The 24,517-nt window shown below is 43.0% G+C and overlaps 2 protein-coding genes across 6 annotated transcripts; both read right to left on the minus strand.

Moving 5' to 3' along the window:
* Positions 1 to 408: 408 nt before the first annotated feature.
* LOC139367766 (myelin transcription factor 1-like) lies at positions 409 to 19,919 on the minus strand. Of its 5 annotated transcripts, none has more exons than XM_071106095.1 (17): positions 19,646 to 19,919; positions 17,835 to 17,981; positions 17,212 to 17,302; positions 14,874 to 15,002; positions 12,615 to 12,829; positions 12,260 to 12,462; positions 10,116 to 10,358; positions 9,787 to 9,947; positions 9,459 to 9,521; positions 8,622 to 8,690; positions 8,290 to 8,352; positions 7,711 to 7,794; positions 3,405 to 3,626; positions 3,075 to 3,166; positions 2,553 to 2,656; positions 1,935 to 2,078; positions 409 to 1,690 (listed from the first exon to the last, which is right to left on the minus strand). In XM_071106095.1, exons 1-17 carry the CDS (start codon positions 19,842 to 19,844, stop codon positions 1,550 to 1,552), a joined length of 2,370 nt encoding a protein of 789 aa, XP_070962196.1. In that variant the 5' UTR covers positions 19,845 to 19,919; the 3' UTR covers positions 409 to 1,549. The 5 variants fall into 5 exon arrangements, with proteins under 5 accessions (XP_070962196.1, XP_070962195.1, XP_070962197.1 ...); XM_071106094.1 differs by having other exon boundaries at positions 409 to 1,693; XM_071106096.1 differs by lacking the exon at positions 8,622 to 8,690 and having other exon boundaries at positions 409 to 1,693.
* LOC139367381 (myelin transcription factor 1-like) lies at positions 19,852 to 23,513 on the minus strand. Its single transcript, XM_071105576.1, has 5 exons — positions 23,422 to 23,513; positions 22,862 to 22,924; positions 21,104 to 21,450; positions 19,925 to 20,857; positions 19,852 to 19,865 (listed from the first exon to the last, which is right to left on the minus strand). Exons 1-5 carry the CDS (start codon positions 23,511 to 23,513, stop codon positions 19,852 to 19,854), a joined length of 1,449 nt encoding a protein of 482 aa, XP_070961677.1.
* Between the last annotated feature and the right edge of the window lie 1,004 nt (positions 23,514 to 24,517).

Below are 24,517 nucleotides of genomic sequence, written 5' to 3' on the forward strand. Positions count from 1 at the left end.
TGGTATATCTATGAAAGCAAATCAAACAATATTCTATGATTTTCTTTCGGGCCATGGTTTTTTCTTTATTTAAATATTAGCCATGGATTTTAAGACTACTAAGACTCAGCCATCACAGCACACACAGAAATGACTAAATAAATATACAACCATATGACAGTCAATTTCCTCAATATTAAATAAATAATAAATACATACTTTCTTTTTAAGCCGTGGATTTTCTGAAGATACTTTATCATAACAGAAATAACAGAAATGAAAACAGTTTTATAAAATTATCAAAACTTTTGTCAGTTATAAAATATCTGCACTTAAAAATGTTTAAAAAAAAAATATTTAAAATAAAATAAGATATATAAAATAATTAAGTGTGAACAGTTATCTATAGATATTTTTAAATATTGATGTCGAAGACTCCCTGTTTTAAATCTTTATGGCCATGATAGACCAGCAGGGTTGCATTTTGTGTTTCACAAAACAAAAAAATAAAGTGAATAAATAGATAACATTAAATAAATACAAGTAGTTTAACATAAAATGGCAATAAATTACAATTTTGTGCATTCACAAATGTTTTATAATTTATATAACATGAATTATTGTACCACAAACTATTCATTGAAATGAAGTGCAATTTCTATGTTCATAAAAACTATTGATAGGACTAACTGGAATTGACCATTACTATCATCATTCAGTTCAAGGAAAGAAGGCTGTATTTGCTGCTCTCATACACCAGTTGTTCCATTAAAAATATAGTACAGGCTGTACTGTTGATTTCCAGAAGAGAAAAACTCCCCCGTGATTTGTGACTTAATCTTCATTTGAACAGTTGTTCTGCTGATTTCAGACATAGAGCCGTGTTGACATCTTGCTGCAGTAGTAACAACAATAAGTACATGAACCAATACTCAAGAAGACCTCAGAGTTCAGTGATTCTCCATTTGCTTCTCCTCAATAGGGGTTGCTGCACCGCTCACAAGCACGCTCTCCTTATCCTGCCCCAGAGCAACCTTTCTGAATGAAGCCTTAGTGTCTTCCCTAGAACACAACGTTGGCGTTTCATCGGCTTGGTTTTTGATATTTCCTCAACGGTTTTCTTCACCTCATGTAGGCAGGTCTGACCCACTACTTCCCATCTTTATTTATTTTGTTCTTCTCCAAATTGTTGCTGAACTAAAGCTTGAATTACAGTATACATTGGGACAGTCAATGAGACACCTCCAAAACAGGACAGACATGAAAACGACAAAGATAACATATCACAAACAAACAAATCCCCAGATATAGATTTTTTTTCTCATCAATTCAAACTGAAGGATTTGGTTCCATTTCACTTCCTCCTTCCGATCCCAGCAGCAGCAGGTTTGGATTTTGGTCCTAGTTAAGTTTTTCTTCTTTACAGAATGCTCCCTGGGTTTAATTTAAGTTGTCGTTTATAAAACCTGAATGCCCTTTTTGTATTCGTATTCTCGGTAAATATACTGTGGTCTCTTGACTCCATCTCTCCTTTGACATGTTTTCACTTTTTTTTTTTCTCTCAAGGTTTTCACACCTTGATGCTCTTCACAGCCTTGTTGATGCTCTCCAGCAGAGCCTTGTTCTCCGGGTTCTGGAAGCACTCCTTGTTGGTGTACATGTCAGTCAGGGTGCTCAAGTAGCTGTTGAAATTCTGCTCAGTGATTGGCTCCTGCTGTGATGCGAAAAACAAGGAATTTCAATTTGTTTGTACAGTATACAGTTTCTGTTTAGTGTGTTTCTGTCCATGTGTGTATTAGTTTGTGTTAGTGTGTGTATTAGTTTGTGTTAGTGTGTATATTAGTTTGTGTTAGTGTGTGTAGTAGTTTGTGTTGGTGTGTGTATTTGTTTGTGTCTGCATGTTCAAGCCTCGGCCACAGCTGTTTCTGTACTGTATGTAAATGTATTTAACTCACCATGTGTGGGAGACGTATGTTGGCCAGGCTGCGGATCAGGGCGTGGCTGAGGCCAGATAGCTCCACGAAGAGAGCCTCATTCTGCTCCTCAATCAGCTTGTTCTCATCCTCAATGTTCTTCAGGTTCTTCTCCATGGATGAGATCTGCACCACAGCCCAACTGTTATTTACACATTCTGTATATACATTTACTTGAGCTCAGTCATTTTGCAATAAACCACAATGTTAAACTGTTAGATATTGGCTCAATAATGCGACACAAAGACACACACACTGTCATGTGCCTATCACTGAGGACTGGCTTCCGTCTGGCCACTCTACCATAAAGGCCTGAATGGTGAAGTGCTGAAGAGATGGTTGTCCTTCTGGAAGGTTCTCCCATCTCCACAGAGGAACTCTAGAGCTCTGTCAGAGTGACCATCGGGTTCTTGGTCACCTCCCTGACCAAGGCCCTTCACCCCCGATTGCTCAGTTTGGCCAGGCGGCCAGCTATAGGAGAAGTCTTGGTGGTTCTAAACACACACACACACACACACACACACACACACACACACACACACACACACACACACACACACACACACACACACACACACACACACACACACACACACACACCTGTGTCTGCAGGTTCACCATGTCTGTCTCCATCTCGTTGTTGGTCTCGTTGAGCTCATTGATCTCCTTGTTGAGTTGCTTCATGTCCTCGTCATTATCCAGAACTACAGGATGAAAAGGGGATGTCATCATTTGGGGCGGCAGGGTAGCTTAGTGGTTAGAGCGTTGGACTAGTAACCGCAAGTTCAAACCCCCGAGCTGACAAGGTACAAATATGTTGTTCTGCCCCTGGTTCCTAGGCCGTCATTGAAAATAAGAATTTGTTCTTAACTGACTTGCCTAGTTAAATAAAGGTAAAATAAATAAATAAGAGAGAACAGGAAAACTGGGACAACATCATAGTTTGAAAAACGAAACGACGCAATGCTCTCTCGCCATTAAAAAACTCATTATTTTATTAAACCAACTTGAAAAAAAGCTTGAAGGTAATGAGGTAATGAACAAACATTCTAGTTTGAAATACTGTATTGACTAGACATTGACTGCCACATAAAGGTGTTCCCTATTCCGTTGTTCTCTTACCGCCACTGGCCCTGAACTTGGTGCTCAGGTACTCCTCTCCAGGGAACTTGGCTTTCTTCTTGGCAAAGGAGGCTCTGGGACAGCCAGAGAGACTACAAAACAGGAGGAATAAAAATGGTCCATTTCATCAAGTTGAGTATTTGAAACCATGAATGAAACACACAATGATACAGTTAGATTGATTATGCAACCAGGGGTAATAATCTGCCCTGTGTTCTGTGTTGTCATTGGTCTATACCTGCGGTGTGTGAGGAAGCTGGCCTGTGATTGGCCTTTACCTGCGATATGTGAGGAAGCTGGCCTGTGTTCTGTGTTGTGATTGGTCCTTACCTGCGGTGTGTGAGAAAGCTGCCGTTGGCGTGTCCTGATCCATCGCAGTCGGGGGTGGGGCAGGTGGGGGCCTCCGTCTTGAAGGCCTTCCAGGAAAAAGGGTTACCGTTGAGCATCCCTTCCTTCTGCCTGCGGGCAGCCAGCGGGCACCCATAGGCACTGCGATGCGTGGCGTACTTCCCACTGATGTGACCTAGGCTGTCACAGCCAGGCACAGGGCATCTGTAGGGAAGAGAGAGAGTGACAGAGAGAGAGAGGGGTAACATTAGTATATCTATAGATATGTGACTTGTAGAGAGAGATGAGATGTAAAGCACAAAGTGTATTGTAAATATAGTTATAACATAATTTCATATAAAAAATGAATGTGTAAGACTGCCATTACTTGAGTCGCATTAGCTGGCATCATTTCACTATGTAACAATATTTCACTATGTAACACTATGTGACACTATGTAACACTATTTCACTATGTAACACTATGTAACACTATTTCACTATGTAACACTATGTAACACTATTTCACTATGTAACACTATTTCACTATGTAACACTATGTAACACTATTTCACTATGTAACACTATGTAACACTATTTCACTATGTAACACTATTTCACTATGTAACACTATGTAACACTATTTCACTATGTAACACTATGTAACACTATTTCACTATGTAACACTATGTAACACTATTTCACTATGTAACACTATTTCACTATGTAACACTATGTAACACTATTTCACTATGTAACAATATGTGACACTATTTCCCTATGTAACATTATGTAACACTAGTTCACTATGTAAAACTATGTAACACTATTTCACTATGTAACACTATGTAACACTATTTCACTATGTATTACTATGTAACACTATGTAACACTATGTAACACTATTTCACTATGTAACAGTATGTAACACTGTTTCACTATGTAACACTATTTCACTATGTAACACTATTTCACTATGCAACACTATGTAACACTATGTAACACTATTTCACTATGTAACACTATTTCACTATGTAACACTATGTAACACTATTTCACTATGTAACACTATTTCACTATGTAACACAATTTCACTATGTAACACAATTTCACTAAGTAACACTATGTAACACTATTTCACTATGTAACACTATTTCACTATGTAACACTATGTAACACTATTTCACTATGTAACACTATTTCACTATGTAACACTATTTAACACTATGTAACACTATTTCACTATGTAACACTATTTCACTATGTGACACTATGTAACACTATGTAACACTATTTCACTATGTAACACTATTTCACTATGTAACACTATGTAACACCATTTCACTATGTAACACTATTTCACTATGTAACACTATTTCACTATGTAACACTATGTAACACTATTTCACTATGTAACACTATTTCACTATGTAACACTATTTCACTATGTAACACTAATTCACTATGTAAAACTATGTAACACTATTTCACTATGTAACACTATTTCACTATGTAACACTATGTAACACTATTTCACTATGTAACAATATGTGACACTATTTCCCAATGTAACAATATGTAACACTATTTCACTATGTAACACTATGTAACACTATTTCACTATGTAACAGTATGTAACACTGTTTCACTATGTAACACTATTTCACTATGTAACACTATGTAACACTATTTCACTATGTAACACTATTTCACTATGTAACACTAATTCACTATGTAACACTATTTCACTATGTAACACTATTTCACTATGTAAAACTATGTAACAATATTTCACTATGTAACACTATGTAACACTATTTCACTATGTAACAATATGTGACACTATTTCCCAATGTAACAATATGTAACACTATTTCACTATGTAACACTATGTAACACTGTTTCACTATGTAACACTATTTCACTATGTAACACTATGTAACACTATTTCACTATGTAACACTATGTAACACTATGTAACACTATTTCCCAATGTAACACTATTTCACTATGTAACACTATTTCACTATGTAACACTATTTCACTATGTAACACTATGTAACACTATTTCACTATGTAACACTATTTCACTATGTAACACTATTTCACTATGTAACACAATTTCACTAAGTAACAATATGTAACACCATTTCACTATGTAACACTATTTCACTATGTAAAACTATGTAACACTATTTCACTATGTAACGCTATGTAACACTATTTCACTATGTAACACTATTTCACTATGTAACACTATGTAACACTATTTCACTATGTAACATTATTTCACTATGTAACACTATGTAACACTATGTAAAACTATTTCACTATGTAACACTATGTAACACTATTTCACTATGTAACACTATGTAACACCATGTAACACTATGTAACACTATTTCACTATGTAACACTATTTCACTATGTAACACTATTTCACTATGTAACACTATTTCACAATGTAACACTATTTCACTAAGTAACACTATGTAACACTATATAACACTATTTCACTATGTAACACTATTTGACTATGTAACATAACACTATGTAACACTATTTCACTATGTAACACTATTTCACAATGTAACACTATGTAACACTATGTAACACTATTTCACTGTGTAACACTATTTCACTATGTAACAGTATGTAACACTATTTCACAATGTAACACTATTTCACTATGTAACACTGTGTAACACTATTTCCCAATGTAACACTTTTTCACTGTGTAACACTATGTAACACTATTTCACTATGTAACACTAAGTAAAACTATTTCACTATGTAACACTATTTCTCTATGTAAAACTATGTAACACTATTTCACTATGTAGCACTATTTCACTATGTAACACTATGTAACACTATTTCACGATGTAACACTATGTAACACTATTTCACTATTTAACACTATTTCACTATGTAACACTATTTAACACTATTTCACTATGTAACACTATTTCACTATGTAACACTATTTCACAATGTAACACTATTTCCCAATGTAACACTATTTCACTGTGTAACACTATGTAACACTATTTCACTATGTAACACTAAGTAAAACTATTTCACTATGTAACACTATTTCTCTATGTAACACTATTTCACTATGTAGCACTATTTCACTATGTAACACTATTTCACGATGTAACACTATGTAACACTATTTCCCAATGTAACACTATTTCACTGTGTAACACTATGTAACACTATTTCACTATGTAACACTAAGTAAAACTATTTCAATATGTAACACTATTTCTCTATGTAACACTATGTAACACTATTTCACTATGTAACACTATTTCACTATGTAGCACTATTTCACTATGTAACACTATGTAACACTATTTCACGATGTAACACTATGTAACACTATTTCACTATGTAACACTATTTCACTATGTAACACTATTACACTATGTAACACTATTTCACTATGTAACACTATGTAACACTATTTCACTATGTAACACTATTTCACTAAGTAACACTATGTGACACTATGTAACACTATGTAACACTATTTCACTATGTAACACTATTTCATTATGTAACACTATTTCACTGTGTAACACTATTTCACTATGTAACACTATTTCACTTTGTAACACTATTTCACTATGTAACACTATGTAACACTATTTCACTATGTAACACTATGTAACACTATGTAACACTATTTCACTATGTAACACTATTTCACTATGTAACACTATGTAACACTATTTCACTATGTAACACTATGTAACACTATGTAACACTATTTCACTGTGTAACACTATTTCACTATGTAACACTATGTAACACTATTTCACTGTGAGGCCAAAAACCTGCCCGACTAAAAACAAAGTGTTACTTCATCGCCGTAGGTTTAATATTATTGGTACCTCGCTATAGGTACTGTACCTGTTGCCTGGCATCATGTCGTGGTAGCATAGCCAAGCAAGCACATTCAACAAACACAGACACCCAGGTATTTTATTAGCTGTCGTCAGTTGAAAAGAGACAATTTCAGAGAAATATTACTGTACTATTTTTTGAGACATGATCTACACTGCAATACTCTACGATGAACTACAGTACTATGAGTCAGCACAGGCAGCGCAGTGCGTCTCAGGCTGGTCTGGGTGTGGTACTGCTGTGATGATGTCATCTCTAGGAGACAGACTGGGGACAGGTCATCCTGCCTCTGCACGGAGGTCAGGGTGACTGCCTTTACTATTTTGGATGTGACTTTTACCGTAAATCTTAATTGGAAGAAAAAAGGGCCGTGGCTTTCTTTAGTGGTACGAACTTTAAGAGCTCGGAGTCCTCCTTGTCGTCCTTGGTGGGAGATGTTTTTAATCCACCTTTCTTGGCACGGGGGCACCCAGACAAACTGAAAACAGAAAGTATGAAGCTGATAAAAAAAGGGTGGAAAAACACCTTGAACAATCGTCTTCTATGGTGGAGACGTTACTGTTTGACAACAGGGATGGAACATTATATGGAAGCATCTTATTTGTTTTATTCTAATGCCCGAAAGAAAGTGAAACATTTTAAATTAAAATAAAAGAAACCAAAAAAAAAAAATAACGCTATTTTAAATAGTAAATCCAACAAAGTAGTAAAACCAAACTAAAAGGATAAGCATATCAAAAATTGATAAAACTAGATTTTTCACAATTGCGGATGAGTGTATGAGTGTATGAGTCCTGCCTGAAACGACCATGATCTCTTTCTAAGCTTCACTGGCCTTGTGTGTCTGTGTGTGAGAGAAGGAGGAGCGAGGGAGAGGGAGAGAGAAGGTCGTTTTGCGACTGTCTCCCATACAAGATGGAAAGTAGGTAGGGATGGTGAACGTAGGTTGGTAGTCCACTGATGAGCTCTGTACCTTCTGTGGGAGGCGTAGTTTCCAGTGTTATGTCCTGAACCATCACATCCTGGAGTGGGGCACCTGGGAAAATCAAGGGGAATGGGTTAAATGTAAGTACACCGACAAACTAGAACCATCACATTTGCACCACAGCAACTGATGGGTGTGAGGGTGTACGAGTTCTGGTTTGTCAGCGGAGATGGGTGCAGGAGAATAACAAGGGCAGATGCAGTAACAGTGATGTTAGCAGTCCCAGTAAAAACAGCAGAAATAGAAGTAAATAGAATGGATCATTGTAGCATACAGTAGTGACAGAACCAAGGAGAAAGCCCAGTGGAAGACAGACATACTTGAGTTCAGCAGAGTGGGTCGCCATGAGGGACCGAAGACTCTTATCAGCAAGAGGACACCCAGACAGACTGAAGGGAGAGAGAGGAGATAGAAAGAGAAGAGAGAGAGAAAGAGAAGAGAGAGGGAGAGAGAAAGATAAGAGAGAGAGTAAGAGAAGAGAGAGAGAAAGAGAAGAGAGGGAGAGAGGAAGAGAGAGAGAGAAAAAGGAGAGAGAGTAAGAGAAGAGAGAGAAAGAGAAGAGAGGGAGAGAGGAAGAGAGAGCGAGAGAGAGAAAGAGAAGAGAGAGAGAAGAGAGGGAGAGAGGAAGAGAGAGAGAGAGAAAGAGAAGAGAGAGAGAAAGAGAAGAGAGAAAGAAGAGAAGAGAGAAAGAGAAAGAGAGAGAAATAGAGAGGATAGATAAAGAGAAGAGAGAGAGAAAGAGAAGATAGAGAGAGAGAAAGAGAAGAGAGAAAGAAGAGAAGAGAGAGAGAAGAGAGGGAGAGAGGACGAGAGAGAGAGAGAAAGAGAAGAGAGAGAGAAAGAGAAGAGAGAAAGAAGAGAAGAGAGAAAGAGAAAGAGAGAGAAATAGAGAGGATAGATAAAGAGAAGAGAGAGAGAAAAGGAAGATAGAGAGAGAGAGAAAGAGAAAGTGAGGGAGGAAAATAATCAAAGACGAAATATAGTTCAAGGTTATTGAGAAAGTCTTTGGAAATAGAAAACAGCCAGCAAGGAAAACATTCTATTTTTGATGCAATCTTAATCTAAATTGTTATTTAAGTTATCTGCTATGTTTATGGTATACAGTGTGACTACATCATTGGCTCAGGGCTTGTGCTATATAGAGGGGCATACCATACCTGCGATGGGATGCATAGTTTCCGGTGATGTGGCCACTGCCGTCACAGCCAGGAGTGGGGCACCTGGAGACAACAACAGAGAGGATAGGAAAGGAAGGAGAGGAGAGGAGAGGAGGGGAGGGGAGAGGAGAGGAGAGGAGAGGAGAGGAGAGGAGAGGAGAGGAGAGGAGAGGAGAGGAGAGGAGAGGAGAGGAGAGGAGAGGACGGTGAATGACAGTATCTCAGGGGAAAAGGGATCAGAAAATCAGAGAGAGAGTGTCGTGGTGGACTTAAAGGATGCTTTGTACAAGCCGTTCCTCCAGGGAGAATAGACAGACCATTGACTTACAGGAGCACATCTTTCTTGCAATCCTTTGGCTGTTGGAACTGGACCTTGAAGTTTGGGGTGGTGACCTCTCCAGGGTACTTCCTCTCCTCGGGGTAGTCCTGCATCAGGTCCATGTCCTCAGGGTCGGACGAGGCAAACGACTGCGCTGTGTGGTGCTCCATCTGTGCAATCAAACGGAATCAAGAAGAGTGGAAAACACAACCGAATCCTTTAGTACATTTTAAATGGTTGGTTACGCATGAGTGTACACACGGCAACGAGCCTCAATGATCATAATGAGGAGAAGAGACAAGGACAGATGAAGGAGAAGAAGAAGGTAGAGGACAGACCTCCTCTGTATCCTCCTCCCGCTGGCGGTTAGGTTTGGTGTAGTCCAGAGGCTCCTCCCAGTGTTCCTGTTTGTAGGCGTGGCCCGTGTGGGGCGAGGTCATGCCACTGCTGCCTCCGTGGTGCAGGGAGGAAGAGGAGGAGGGGTCCGGGGAACATACCCCAGGGCTGGTGCCCTCTCGTTTGACGGGCTTCTTCATGCTCAGGTCAAGAGTCCCATTCTCGTCCACCTCGATGTCCATGCTCTGCAGAGGGCAATTATGGTAATGCTGACAATCACAATGACATTACATTGTCTCATGTGATACACACCACAATGTATCACGACAAGTCTATCCCCAGCGCCTGTTATCTTAATGCCCCACCTGTCTCTCTTAAACACGTTTGAATGGACATACATTGCCAACAGAGCTGGTCAGGCTCCGTTTGTATTGTCAGATCTATAAGACCGGGGAAACAGAACCTCTCTTTAGCATTCATCTGAAATGGTATTCATATTGGCTGTAGAGGAGCCAGAGAAATCAAAGAGTTACGCGCCGCGGGCACGTTGGCTGTGGGGAGCAAGAAAAAAATGGGCCCTGGTCCCAGAACGGTCCCTGGCTGACGAGCACTGCTACTGAGCCACTATGGCCATTAATCTTCCCTTTCTATCGCCCAACACCATGTCAGGAAATCAAAAAAGTATGAAACAGTCACTCTCCCCGCAAAGGCAAAAAGCTTTTAAAAAAACACAGTATGGGTGAGAGTGCTGCTCCAATTACATCTCCTGTGCACAGATAGACAGAGGGAGGAAGGGAGGGAGGAACAGAGAGATTCGGCCAGCAGATAATGAAAATAGACTACCTGGTGGAGGGTAATCCAGGGAACTGGCAGCCAGCCAAATTCAATAACAACATGAAAAGGATGAAGGGATAGGGGGAGAAAATAAAGATAGGTGATGCAACAATACCTCAACACCATCATCTTCCTGGTAATGAACGCCACCTGATGTTACATTCTATTTGCTTGGCAGTTGGGGAGCTCTAGGAGTTTAGGGAGTAACTTGGCAGTAGGTGAGCTCTAGGAGTCTAGGTGGTAACTTGGCAGTAGGTGAGCTCTAGGAGTCAAGGTGGTAACTTGGCAGTAGGTGAGCTCTAGGAGTCTAGGTGGTAACTTGGCAGTAGGTGAGCTCTAGGAGTCTAGGTGGTAACGTGGCAGTAGGTGAGTTATAGGAGTTTAGGGAGTAACTTGGAAGTTGCTGAGCTCTAGGAGTCTAGGGGGTAACTTGGCAGTAGATGAGCTCTCGGAATATATGGCTAATTGGCAGTTTGTGAGTTCTAGGAGTCTTGGGGTAACTTGGCAGTAGGTGAGCTCTAGGAGTCTAGGTGGTAACTTGGCAGTAGGTGAGTTATAGGAGTTTAGGGAGTAACTTGGAAGTTGCTGAGCTCTAGGAGTCTAGGGGGTAACTTGGCAGTAGATGAGCTCTCGGAATATATGGCTAATTGGCAGTTTGTGAGTTCTAGGAGTCTTGGGGTAACTTGGCAGTAGGTGAGCTCTAGGAGTCTGGGGAGTAACTTGGCAGTAGGTGAGCTCTAGGAGTCTAGGGAGTAACTTGGCAGTGGGTGAGCTCTAGGAGTTTAGAGGGTAACTTGGCAGATGGTGAGCTCAAGGAGTCTGGGGGCAACTTGGCAGTAGGTGAGTTCTAGGAGCCTAGGGGTAACTTGGCAGAGTTAGATCTCTAGGAGTCTAGGTGGTAACTTGGCAGTGGGTGAGCTCTAGGAGTCTAGGGAGTAACTTGGCAGTGGGTGAGCTCTAGGAGTCTAGGGAGTAACTTGGCAGTGGGTGAGCTCTACGAGTCTAGGTGGTAACTTGGCAGTAGGTGAGTTATAGGAGTCTAGGATGTAACTTGGCAGTAGGTGAGCTCTAGGAGTCTAGGTGGTAACTTGGCAGTAGGTGAGCTCTAGGAGTCTAGGATGTAACTTGGCAGTAGGTGAGCTCTAGGAGTCTAGGGAGTAACTTGGCAGTGGGTGAGCTCTAGGAGTCTAGGTGGTAACTTGGCAGTAGGTGAGCTCTAGGAGTCTAGGGGGTAACTTGTGGACACAATCAGGACAAATAATACATGTTAGCAGCAGGTATAAGCAGGGCTAAAGATAGGCGGCTTGCCTACCTTGCTAGCCAGGTCCTGGTGCTTGGTGCTCAGGTTCTCAGGCCTCTCCCAGCAGCGTGTGGACAGGTTTAGGATAGCGGTGGCAGCCATGTGGGCTGCCTGGGCTTCATGGGAGTAGTCGTAGGCAGAAGAGGAAGCAGTCTTTCCATAACCTCCATGCAGGCTGAGGCTGGGAGAAGAAGACTTGGGGGACGAGAGTTTAGCTGAGGGAGCAGAAAAAAGATAAACAGAGATGTTAGCTATATAATCATGTCCTGTTGTGTGTCTGTATTTGTGTCTGTATGTCTGGGGGGGGGGGGGGGGGTTGTATGTGTGGGCTAAAGATATATACGGCTATAGGACAACGTTTCCTTACATTTGAAGGCTTTGGGTGAGGCTTCGCTGGTCGGTATCTTTGGAGCAAGCATGCGTTTCCCAAACACCTGACAGTCGAAGCTTGCATAATCAAAGGAGACCTTGGAGTACTTCTCCAGCTCCTTGGCCAGGTTGGCACGAGGTGTGGCAGGCACCATATTGGGCCTGTACTGCCCATAGTGAGGTACTTCCAGCTGCTTCACAAAACACATGGGCCTGGAGGGGAGAGAGGGAGAGAGGGAGAGAGAGAGAGAGGGAGAGAGAGACAAAAAGAGAGAAACAAAGAGAGAGAGAGAGACAAAGAGAGAGAGAGAGAGACAAAGAGAGAGAGAGAGACAACGAGAGAGACAAAGAGAGAGACAAATAGAGACAAATATTGTATTATATACCTCACTTGCTTTGGCAATGTTAACACATGTTTCCCATGCCAATAAAGCCCCTTGAATTGAAATGAAAGAGACAAAGAGAGAGAGCGAGAGACAAAGAGACAGAGAGAGAGAGAGAGAGAGAGAGAGAGAGGGAGAGAAATAGAGAGAAAGAGAGAGAGAGTGAGAGATAGAGAGGGAGAGAGAAAGCGAGAGAGAGAGAGCGAGAGAGAGAAAGAGAGAGAGAGAGAGAGAGAGAGAGAGAGACAATGAGAGAGAGCGAGAGAGAGAGCGAAAAGAAGAGAGCGAGAGAGAGAGACAGTGTGTGAGAGAGAATTGAATTGAGAGAGAGAGAAAGGGGGTGTGTGTGTGTGTGAGAGGAACAGTCTGCTTGGGAGGAGAGAGGCAGGATTAAAAGCTCTCTTATCAGCAGAGGGCACATTTGCATATTGTAGAGCATGGAATTGATTAGCTTTAAACCCTCTCGTTTTCCTGGAGTGCCAGGGCTTTTGTCAGACCTGTTGGGGTTAAATCCACTGACACACGCAAATGGTCCTGGGAGGGGATAGTGTAGTCCAGTGATTTCCCTCTACTTATCACAGAGTATAGTACCCCATCCCTCACCGCTCCTACCATGTACAATCCCATATCCCTGGTCACAGACAGTAGCCTGGAATGGCTCAAACAACATGCTCTCTCGCATGGCTCACAGACTGTCTGGGAGGAAATGGCTTCTGTCATGTTCACAGACACATAGACAGACAGTGTTGAACTAAGCTGTGTGCTTTCTGCCATTGAGCACTGGGAAAACCTTTCTCTTTATTCAACGTGGATAGCATTATAACAATGATATCATGTCGAGTATTTAGCCAGCTCGGGTGTGTTTTCTACACACAGAAAAGGCCAGCTCATTTGAATGACAATGAAGAAAAAACAAGGCTAGCTTTATTATGTTTAAATACTTGGGCACTTTGTCGGACCACAGACGAGGTTCCTCAAGGAAAGCAATTATTTTCCCTTATCCTCACAATACCCTCTAACTCGCATAATTAGCTTATCGGGTGGCATTATTAATTAAAATACCAAGAAATGAGGATGTACTTAGCATAATACCTCTGTCTAGTCGTTAAATGTAATTATCATTCTTTTGAGCGTGATGAGGGTGAATAGAGAGAACAGGATGTTGAGGTGACATGACAAAAACATCATTGCACTAGTGCTGATTAAAACTGGGATGTCCTGATTGACACATCATACAAGGGCTCCGCCTGCCGAGCAGTCGACAACAACACGAGTGGTGCTGCTCAGTCACTGCAAGGTCACAGTGTCACGCCCTGACCTTAGAGAGTCTGTTTATTCTCATTTTGGTTAGGTCAGGGTGTGACTTGGGTGGGCAAATCTATGTGTTCTATTTCTTTGTTGGCCGGGTATGGTTCCCAATCAGAGGCAGCTGTCTATCGTTGCTGATTGGGGATCATACTTAGGCAGCCTGTTTTCCACCTGCGTTTGTGGGATCTTGTTTTTGTTCAGTTACTGTGTAGCCTGCAGAATGTTACGTTCGTTTATTATTTTGGTGTTTTTTTGGTGTTCATCTAAATAAAATAAGATGTACGCTTACCACGCTGCGCCTTGGTCTCCTTCTATCAACGAGCGTAACACACAGGGTTGGGGTCAAATCCAATTTCATTTGAAATTCCAATTAAATTCTTGAATTCACTCATGAAGTGGAGAATTTATGTTGAATTCAATTGGAATTTCAACAATCTTCAAGTTCGAATTGGAATTAGGCTGTTTGGACTTCCTGGATTTGCATTAAATAATTTCTCAACTTGTATTTCTTTATTTCCTATAGATAGATAGAAAGAGGTGTGACCAATCACAGGGCAGTTCCTTACCTTAAAACTCTGTCATTGTTGTTGGGACTTTCTTTGAGGTGCTCTCTGATTGGCTGGGAGAGATGCTGCTTGTCAAGGTTGTGGCTCTTGGACAGCTTCTCTGTGGCTGCGATGGGGCATCCTGACAAACTGGGACATCCAATAAGAGGAGAGAGTGAATACTGGGGAGGAGTCAGGGTACTGTACAGTACATCTACATCAAACTGATCCAGAGTGACATACAGAACATGCAGTCACATAGATAAACACATAATGACACACACACGCACATGCACACGCACACACACACATATAAACATACACACATACATTGCCTTGCAAAAGTATTCACCCCCCCTTGGCGTTTTTTCCTCCAAATTGGTGAAGTGAAATGAAAAAAATAACTTGTTTCAAAAAACTAAAACATGTTTAAAAAAAATTACTACATTTAATAAAACGGAAAAGTGGTGAGTGCATATGTATTCACCCCTTTGCTATGAAGACCCTAAATAGGATCTGGTGCAACCAATTACCTTCAGAAGTCACATAATTCATTAAATAAAGTCCACCTGTCTGCACTCTAAGTGTCACATGATCTCAGTATATATACACCTGTTGCGAAAGGCCCCAGAGTCTGCAACACCACTAAGCAAGGAGCACCACCAAGCAAGCAGTACCATGAATACCAAGGAGCTCTCCAAACAGGTCAGGGACAAAGTTGTGGAGAAGTACAGATCAGGGTTGGGTTATTAAAAAATATCACAAACTTAAAACATCCCACAGAGCGCCATTAAATCCATTATTAAAAAATGGAAAGAATATGGCACCACAACAAACCTGTCAAGAGAGGGCAGCCCACCAAAACTCACAGACCAGGCAAGAAAGGCATTAATCAGAGAGCTGCAAAGCTCCACAGCGGAGATTGGAGTATCTGTCCATAGGACCACTTTAAGCCATAAACTCCACAGAGCTGGGCTTTATGGAAGAGTGGCCAGAAAAAAATAAGCAAACATGTTTGGTGTTCGCCAAAAGGCATGACTCCCCAAACATATGGAAGAATGTACTCTGGTCAGATGAGACTATAATTGAGCTTTTTGGCCATCAAGGAAAACGCTATGTCTGGCACAAACCCAACACCTCTCATCACCCCAAAAACACCACCCTCACAGAGAAGCATGGTGGTGGCAGCATCATGCTGTGGGGATGTTATTCATCGGCTGGGACTGGGAAACTGGTCAGAAATGATGGAATGATGTATGGCGCTAAATACAGGGAAATTATTGAGGGAAACCTGTTTCAGTCTTCCAGAGATTTGAGACTGGGACGGAGTTTCACCTTCCAGCAGGACAATGACCCTAAGCATACTGCTAAAGCAACACTCGAGTGGTTTAAGGGGAAACATTTAAATGTCTTGGAATGGCCTAGTCAAAGCCCAGACCTCAATCCAATTGAGAATCTGTGGTATGACTTAAAGATTGCTGTACACCAGCGGAACCCATCCAACTTGAAGGAGCTGGAGCAGTTTTGCCTTGAAGAATGGGCAAGAATCCCAGTGGCTAGATGTGCCAAACTTATAGAGACATACACCAAGAGACTTGCAGCTGTAATTGCTGCAAAATGTGGCGAATAGTTATGCACGCTCAAGTTTTCTGTTTTTTTGTCTCATTTCTTGTTTGCTTCACAATAAAAAATGTTTTGCATCTTCCAAGTGGTAGGCGTGTTGTGTTACTCAAATGATACAAACCCCCCAAAAATCCAATTTAATTCCAGGAGGGGTTAATACTTTGTATACAGTGCATTCGGAAAGTATTCAGACCCCTTGACTTTTTCCACATTTTGTTACGTTACAGCCGTATTCTAAAATGATTAACACATTTTTTCCCCTCATCAATCTACACACAATATCCCATAATGACAAAACAAAAACAGGTTTTTAGACATTTTTGTAAGTGTGTTAAATATAAAAATGTACATAAGCATTCAGACCCTTTACTCAGTACTTTGTTCAAGCACCTTTGGCAGCGATTACAGCCTCGAGTCTTCTTGGGTGTGACGCTACAAGCTTGGCACACCTGTATTTGGGGAGTTTCTCCCATTTTTCTCTGCAGATTCGCTCAAGCTCTATCAGGTTGAATGGGAGCATCACTGTACAGTTATTTTCACATCTCTCAAGAGATGATAGATCGGGTTCAATTCCAAGCTCTGGCTGGGCCACTCACACACACACACACGCACACACACACACACACACACACACACAGATACACACACACACACACACACACACACACACACACACACACACACACACACACACACACACACACACACACACACACACACACACACTGTAGAGTACCTGCGGTGGGTGTTGCGGTTGCTGTTGACATGGCCCTGTCCGGTGCAGCCTGGGGTCGGACACTTCAGCACGTTCTCATGCATGGCCAGGACTGGAGAGGGCGACACACCGACAGGGGATTATTACTAACTAGTTCTCTAGTTAGAATAGAGAATGGCTTTCTGCCTTTGGAACTTGTAGAGGGTATAGGGTATTGGGTATTGGGTATTCGGTATTGGGTATTGGGTATTGGTATTGGGTATACGGTATTGGGTATAGGGTATAGGGTATACGGTATTGGGTAGAGGGTATAGGGTATACGGTATTGGGTAGAGGGTATAGGGTATAGGGTATTGGGTATTGGGTATAGGGTATTGGGCATAGGGCATAGGGTATTGGGTATTGGGTATAGGGTATTGGGAATAGGGTATAGGGTGTTGGGTATAGGATATTGGGTATAGGGTTTTGGGTATAGTGTATAGGGTGTTGGGTATAGGGTATTGGGTATAGGGTGTTGGGTATAGGATATTGGGTATAGGGCTTTGGGTATAGTGTATAGGGTGTTGGGTATAGGGTATTGGGTATAGGGTGTTGGGTATAGGATATTGGGTATAGGGCTTTGGGTATAGTGTATAGGTACTGACTCTCAGGGGGGATCCTGTCCTTGTGAGGACAGCCAGACAGGCTGCGGTGGTGGGGGTAGAGTCCAGTAACATGACCAGTCCCGTCACAGCCAGGGGTGGGGCATTTGATCTCCCTCTTCTCTGGCCTGCTGCCCTCTGTAGAGACAGCTAGAAGATACACAAACATAGTACTGCTTAACCATCTGCCTGAAAGCACTGTCTGTCAGCCAAATAGAAAATAAAATACAAAATCACACACATTATCAAATGGCATGTACAGTACCAGTCAAAAGTTTGGACAAACCTGCTCATTCAAGGGTTTTTCTTTATTTTTTACTATTTTCTATGTTGTAGAATAATAGTGAAGACATCAAAACTATGAAATAACACACATGGAATCCTGTAGTAGCCAAAAAAGTGTTAAACAAATCAAAATATATTTTATGTTTGAGATTCTTCAAAGTACCCGCTCAAGCAAGTCTCTTCTTATTGGTTTCCTTTAGTAGTGGTTTCTTGGCAGCAATTCGACCATGAAGGCCTGGTTCATGCAGTCTCCTCTGAACAGTTGATGTTGAAATGTGTCTGTCATTTGAACTCTGTGAAGCATTTATTTGGGCTGCAATTTACGAGGTGCAGTTAACTCTAATGAACTTATCCTCTGCAGCAGAGGTAACGCTGTGTCTTCCTTTTCTTGTGGCGGTCCTCATGAGAGCCAGTTTCATCACAGCGCTTGATGGTTTTTGTGACTGCACTTGAGAAACGTTCAAAGTTCTTGACATTTTCCGGATTGACTGACCTTCATGTCTTAAAGTAATGATTGACTGTAGGTTCTCTTTGCTTATTTGAGCTGTTCTTGCCATAATATGGACTTGGTCTTTTAACAAATAGGGCTATCTTCTGTACACCACCCCTACCTTGTCACAACACAACTGATTGCCTCAAACGCATTAAGAAGGAAAGAAATTACAGAAATGTACTTTTAATAACGCACACCTGTTAATTTAAATGCATTCCAGGTGACTACCTCATGAAGCTGGTTGAGAGAATGCCTGGCTACTTTGAAGAATCTCAAATATAAAATATATTTTGATTTGTTTAAACACTTTTTTTAGTTACTACACAATTCCCTATGTGCTATTTCATAGTCTTGATGTCTTCACTATTATTGTACTATGTAGAAAATTGTAAAAAATATATATATATATATTAAAGTAGGTTTGTCCAAACGTTTGACTAGTACTGTATATAGACTTGTGGATGCTTTGTCTGTGTGGAGCAGGTAACTAATTTGGTCAAATTGAAGAGTAAAAAGAAGACTGTATACATGATAATATTACTGTGCGATTAGTATACAGTAGGGCACTGAGGAGCCCTGTTCACTATTATATATCTTCCCACTAGAGAGAGGAAGGGAGAAAGAAAGTGGAGGTAAACTGATGCTCTATTGGCCTCCAAATTGACTGCTAATGAGACACACACCTTCTAATTAGTGCTGGGCAGAACATGAGCATTGCCACAGGGGAGTAGAATGGGGGCAGGCGGCCCCACTAGGCGAGCGGCCTGTTAGTGTCAGAGGCAGGACAAATGGGCACAGTGCCAGGACACGACTAGGTCTAAACAAAAACATACCAATATCATTATGGAGCATCTCTCTCTCTCTCTCTCTCTCTCTCTCTCTCTCTCTCTCTCTCTCTCTCTCTCTCTCTCCCACTGATGTGTATCTGTGGGTCTGTTCATATGTGGTCATCTATTCCAATATGTGTGTGGGATACTATGTACATGGTCTCTTTGGGGTTTAATGCATTTTTGATTGATTGAATTCCCACCCTTACCTTTACTGCTGAAGTAGCTCTTGCGCATGGTGTCCAGGTGTTTGGGCCGGTCGTCCATGGTGAAGTAGCGGTGGTGGTGCTCCGGGGTGACGACGGGGTGACGGAGGAGGAGGAGGTCGCGAGGCCCCTTCACCTGTTCTGCCTTCAGGGCGATGGCCTGCTCCAGAAGCCCCAGGTTGCCCCGGGTCATATCATACATCTCTGACTCATCTGTCCACCTCTGAGACAAACTGTCATCTTCTTCCTCCTCATCACCATCTTCTTCATCGTAGTCCCTACCCGAATCCTCTGAACGCACCTCGATGATGTCAGAGGCTGCTGAAGCCTTATGGGAGGTGTAGTGCTGTAAGGGGCTGACTCTGTGGGGGTTGTAGTTCTCCAGTGGGCTGGTCCTGTGGGGGTTGTAGTTCTCTAGGTGGCTGGTCCTGTGGGAGATGTAATCCTCTGTAGTCCTGGCCCTGTGCTCTTCTCTCTCCCTCTGTGTGGCTGGTCCCTGAGCTGCTGCAGTGATGGCGGTGGGCAGGAAGACAGGGTGCACTCTCACGTCCACCTCCTCAATGTCATCTTCATCCTCCTCCTCCTCCTCCTCCTCCTCCTCTTCCTCTAGTATCTCATGTGGCTGGTGCTTTGCTTCCCTTCTTTCCTCTTCATACTCTTCCTCCTCTTCATCTTCCTCAGCCTTGTCCTGCTGCTGGTGGATGTCTCCAGTGAAGTATGGGTGGTCAAAGGTTCTCTGTGTCACAGCCTCTCTAGTCTCCTCAATCTCATCTTCCTCCTCCCCCTCCTCTTCCTCCTCCACCCTATCTACAACAGAAGGTTCTTCACTTACTTTAACACTTCCCTCCTCCTCCTCATCCTCCTCCTCTTCCTCATCTTCCTCTTCCTCCTCCTCTTCCTCATCTTCCTCCTCCTCTTTCTCTGCAGGTTGCTGCTCCTCCTCTTCCTCCTCCTGTCCCTCCTCCTCTTCCTCCTGCGCCTCTAAGTGTTCCACTACCACAACGGAGTGCTTCACAGCTGTGACATCTTCCTCTGTCTCCATGGTAACGGGCTCGTTTGAGGTGGTCTCTGTGGTGTCGGGGACCCCGCCCAGGTGGAGTAGAGAGTTGGCTAGGATCTGATGGTAGCTGGAGTAGTCCTCTCTCTTAGGCCATTCCCCCTCTTCAGCTTTGCTAGCTGTTTTACTAGATACCGGCTCAATGATCATACATTCCTCTGTGGGACAGGCAAGGGAGATATCAGTGAGTTCAACGGAGAGAACAGTGTGACACTAACTGGTCGTCATTACCATCAGCAGCATTGTCATGAGCATCATCCTCTCTGTCATCCATTCTCTCCTGTACATTATCAGAATGACGTCATGATTAATGATCAGTGACAGTTAATGTCATCACACAGCGTCACATAACTTCCTTCATTCTGATTCGCCGGTGGTGTGTGTTTATAGAGTACAGTTCATACCTTCATCTGCATCAGCTGCATCTGTGTTCTCCTCCTCTTCCTGATCTGTGTTCTCCCCCTCCTCTGTCTGCTTCTCCTGCCTTTCCTCCTGCTCCTCCTCGGTTTCTTCTTCGTGCTGTGGCTGTTCCTGGGTCAGCTCTTCTGTCTTCTCCTCCTTCTCGTCCTCCTCTTTCTCCTCCTCTTTGGCCTCCTCCTCTGCCTCTTCGCTGCTCCCATCACTGTCCATGCTGAAGCCCTCGTCCATGACCAGCTTTAGAGGGTGGGACTTCCTTTTAGAGGACGGCTGGTCCTGCTCTGCCTCAGCGTCTGCCAGACGTCGCTTCCTGGCCAAGGGGCAGCCCAGCACACTGCATGGGGAGAGAAGTGTTGAGGAGAGAGGGAGAAGGGAGTGTTGGGGAGAGAGAGGGTGAGAGGGAGAGGGGGAGAGAGGGGTGTTGGGGAGAGAGAGGGAGGGAGAGAGGGGTGTTGGGGAGAGAGAGGGAGGGAGAGAGGGGTGTTGGGGAGAGAGAGGGAGGGAGAGAGGGTGTGAGGGAGAGGGGGAGAGAGGGGTATTGGTGAGAGAGAGGGAGGGAGAGAGGGAGAGAGGGGTGTTGAGGAGAGAGAGAGAGAGAGAGAGAGAGAGAGAGAGAGAGAGAGAGAGAGAGAGAGAGAGAGAGAGGGGTTGGGGAGAGAGGGGGACAGGTGTTGGGCGGACAGGGGTGTTGGGGGAATAGGGATAGAGAGGGATAGAGGGGTGTTGGGGAGAGATCGAGAGAGAGAGAAAGAGAGAGAGAGGGGTTGGGGAGAGATAGAGAGAGAGAGAGAGAGAGAGAGAGAGGGGTTGGGGAGAGATGGAGAGAGGGAGAGATGGGTGTTGGGGAGAGAGGGAGTGGAAGAGGTGGGGGGTTGTGGAGAGAGAGGGAGAGGAAGAGGGGGGGGGGGGTTGGGGAGAGAGGGGGAGAGGTGTTGGGCGGACAGGGGTGTTGGGGGAATAGGGATAGAGAGGGAGAGAGGGGTGTTGGGGGGACATAGAGAAAGGGATAGAGGTGGAATGTTATAGAGAGAACCCTGAGGTGTGCATCTCCAGTAATGAGCACCAAAAATATAAACTTCATGCATAACAAAACAAAATGAAACCACACAAACATTATTCAAATCATTCCAATAACAAAAACGTGAGTTAAAATGACATGGGGATGAATAATGGAGCAATGCAGAGTGTCCTATGCCCTGAGGAGGGTGCTGTGCTCACTCAAACATTACAACCACAGCCCTCACCTAGAAAACAGAGCGAGTGGAGTGAATCTGTAAACCCAGTTCATCAGAAAATTGGTTCTTGAATGAATACACATGTAAATAAAGACAATTTGTCTGATTCTTTCCAATAAGCTGTAGTCACAACCCAGTGAGCGGCCCAGGGTCTACAGGGGTCCTCTGGGTAAGACAGAGTGTCAAACAGGGACATATCAGGACTGTTCTGAGACCCAGGAGGGCTGGGATCTGGGGGATAAAGGCTGAGGGCTAAGGGCTGAGGGCTGGGGGCTAAGGGCTGAGGGCTGGGGGCTGAAGGCTTAGGGCTGAGGGCTGGGAGCTGGGAGCTGAGGGCTGAGGGCTGGGGGCTGAGGGCTGAGGGCTGAGGGCTGGGGGCTGAGGGCTGAGGGCTGGGGGCTGAGGGCTAAGGGTGGGGGCTCGGGGTTGGGGTGGGGGCTGGGGGCTGAGGGCTGGGTGCTGGGGGCTGGGTGCTGAGGGGGTACAGTAGGTGGGGGTTGTCTGCCCTACCTTCTGTGTCGTGAATATCTCCCACTGATGTGGCCAGAGCCATTGCATCCAGGGGTGGGGCAGCTGAATGGAGTCAAAGATACATTACAGATTTTACGCATTTTGTCCCTTGGAGAATTGAAAATAATTGAAGTGAAAGAATTAAAAGGTAGTAAAAAAATGAATAAAAATAACGATAAACAAACCAAAAACAAATTAACAAACACACACTTCCTCACACACACACACACACACACACACACACACACACACACACACACACACACACACACACCTAGATAACACAAACACACACACACCAGGGATGCAAACTAGAAACCTTTCGGCGTTTTGAATCCAAAATAGGTAACCTATGTGATTCGTGTAGATCACTACTGGCTGTAAGCGAACTGCACATTTGGAGCAATACTGACTGTATCCAAGGCTCAGCCAATCGTTCACATAACAACAAAATGCAGCACGTGACTGAAGAGAAAAGAGACAACCCATGTGCTAGTTACAGCATCAGCGCGTGCTCTGGAAAGACAGCGGGAGAGTAGGAAAGGCCGTTTGTCAGTTACAGCAACGCGTCGCCTGAACGATAACGGAGAGGTCGGTGAGAGGCCTGACCACGGAGACCGGGGGTTGAGAATGTGATGAAGCAGTACTTCATGAGTTGTAGCCTGAAAAACAACTAGCATTTGGAAAGTTTGAGGTGAGGGAGAAAGTGTGGTGGAACAAGAATTGTTAACAGTATCTTGCTAGCTGGATCGAATTCTCTGTTAGCTAGCCAGAGAAATGTTGAGCAACATTAGCCAACTTAACTGATCAAATAATTGAGTTTTTGATGTGAAAATTAGCTGGCTAATAAAGCAGACAGTTAGCTAGCTAACGTTACAACATCAGATGAGCTAACGTTAGTAACCTAACCAATTCACTATAGTATTAACTGGTATACGACTCCTTGCCATTCCTCAAGTTACAACGTTAGTTGCTTACTGGACCTTGGCAATCTGTGTGAAATGTTAACTAGTTAACTAGCTAACTAACTACTATCTATGAACTGATGTTTTCCCTCTACAGTATGTGGTTAATTTTCAGAATGAGAGAATTAGGTGAAAATGAGGCGTTGCTTGTTAAACAAGTGGATTCAGGGATCGAGTGTAGCTGGAGCTGGGCCTGGTTTAAACTGGATGCCACTATAGAGGTGAAAAGAACACCATACACTTTCCCTCTTTCTCACTTTTTCAATACAGTGGATTAAAAGGGGAATGCCAGGTGTACTCTCTGCCTGAAAGAGATCAATTATGCCAACAAAGGGTCTCATGCTATGCCAACAAATGTCCACAGGCAGAAAGTGTACAACGTAATAATGTGCAGTGTAGCCCAAAGATATTGCTTTTGTTGTGTTCAACTTTGACAGTAACACTTGCGTGTGTGTGTGTGTGTGTGTGTGTGTGTGTGTGTGTGTGTGTGTGTGTGTGTGTGTGTGTGTGTGTGTGTGTGTGTGTGTGTGTGTGTGTGTGTGTGTGTGTGTGTGAGTGAGGGGGGATTATCACATGTTTTACTCAGTGAACATTATTTTTGCACACATGTAGCCTTGTGCAATTGATCGATGTCTAATATAGTGGTCACTATAATAGAGCAAAAATAGAATGCCTGTTTGTTTCATTCTAT

Source organism: Oncorhynchus clarkii, chromosome 16, assembly GCF_045791955.1.
Source record: "Oncorhynchus clarkii lewisi isolate Uvic-CL-2024 chromosome 16, UVic_Ocla_1.0, whole genome shotgun sequence".
Classification (NCBI taxonomy): domain Eukaryota; kingdom Metazoa; phylum Chordata; class Actinopteri; order Salmoniformes; family Salmonidae; genus Oncorhynchus; species Oncorhynchus clarkii.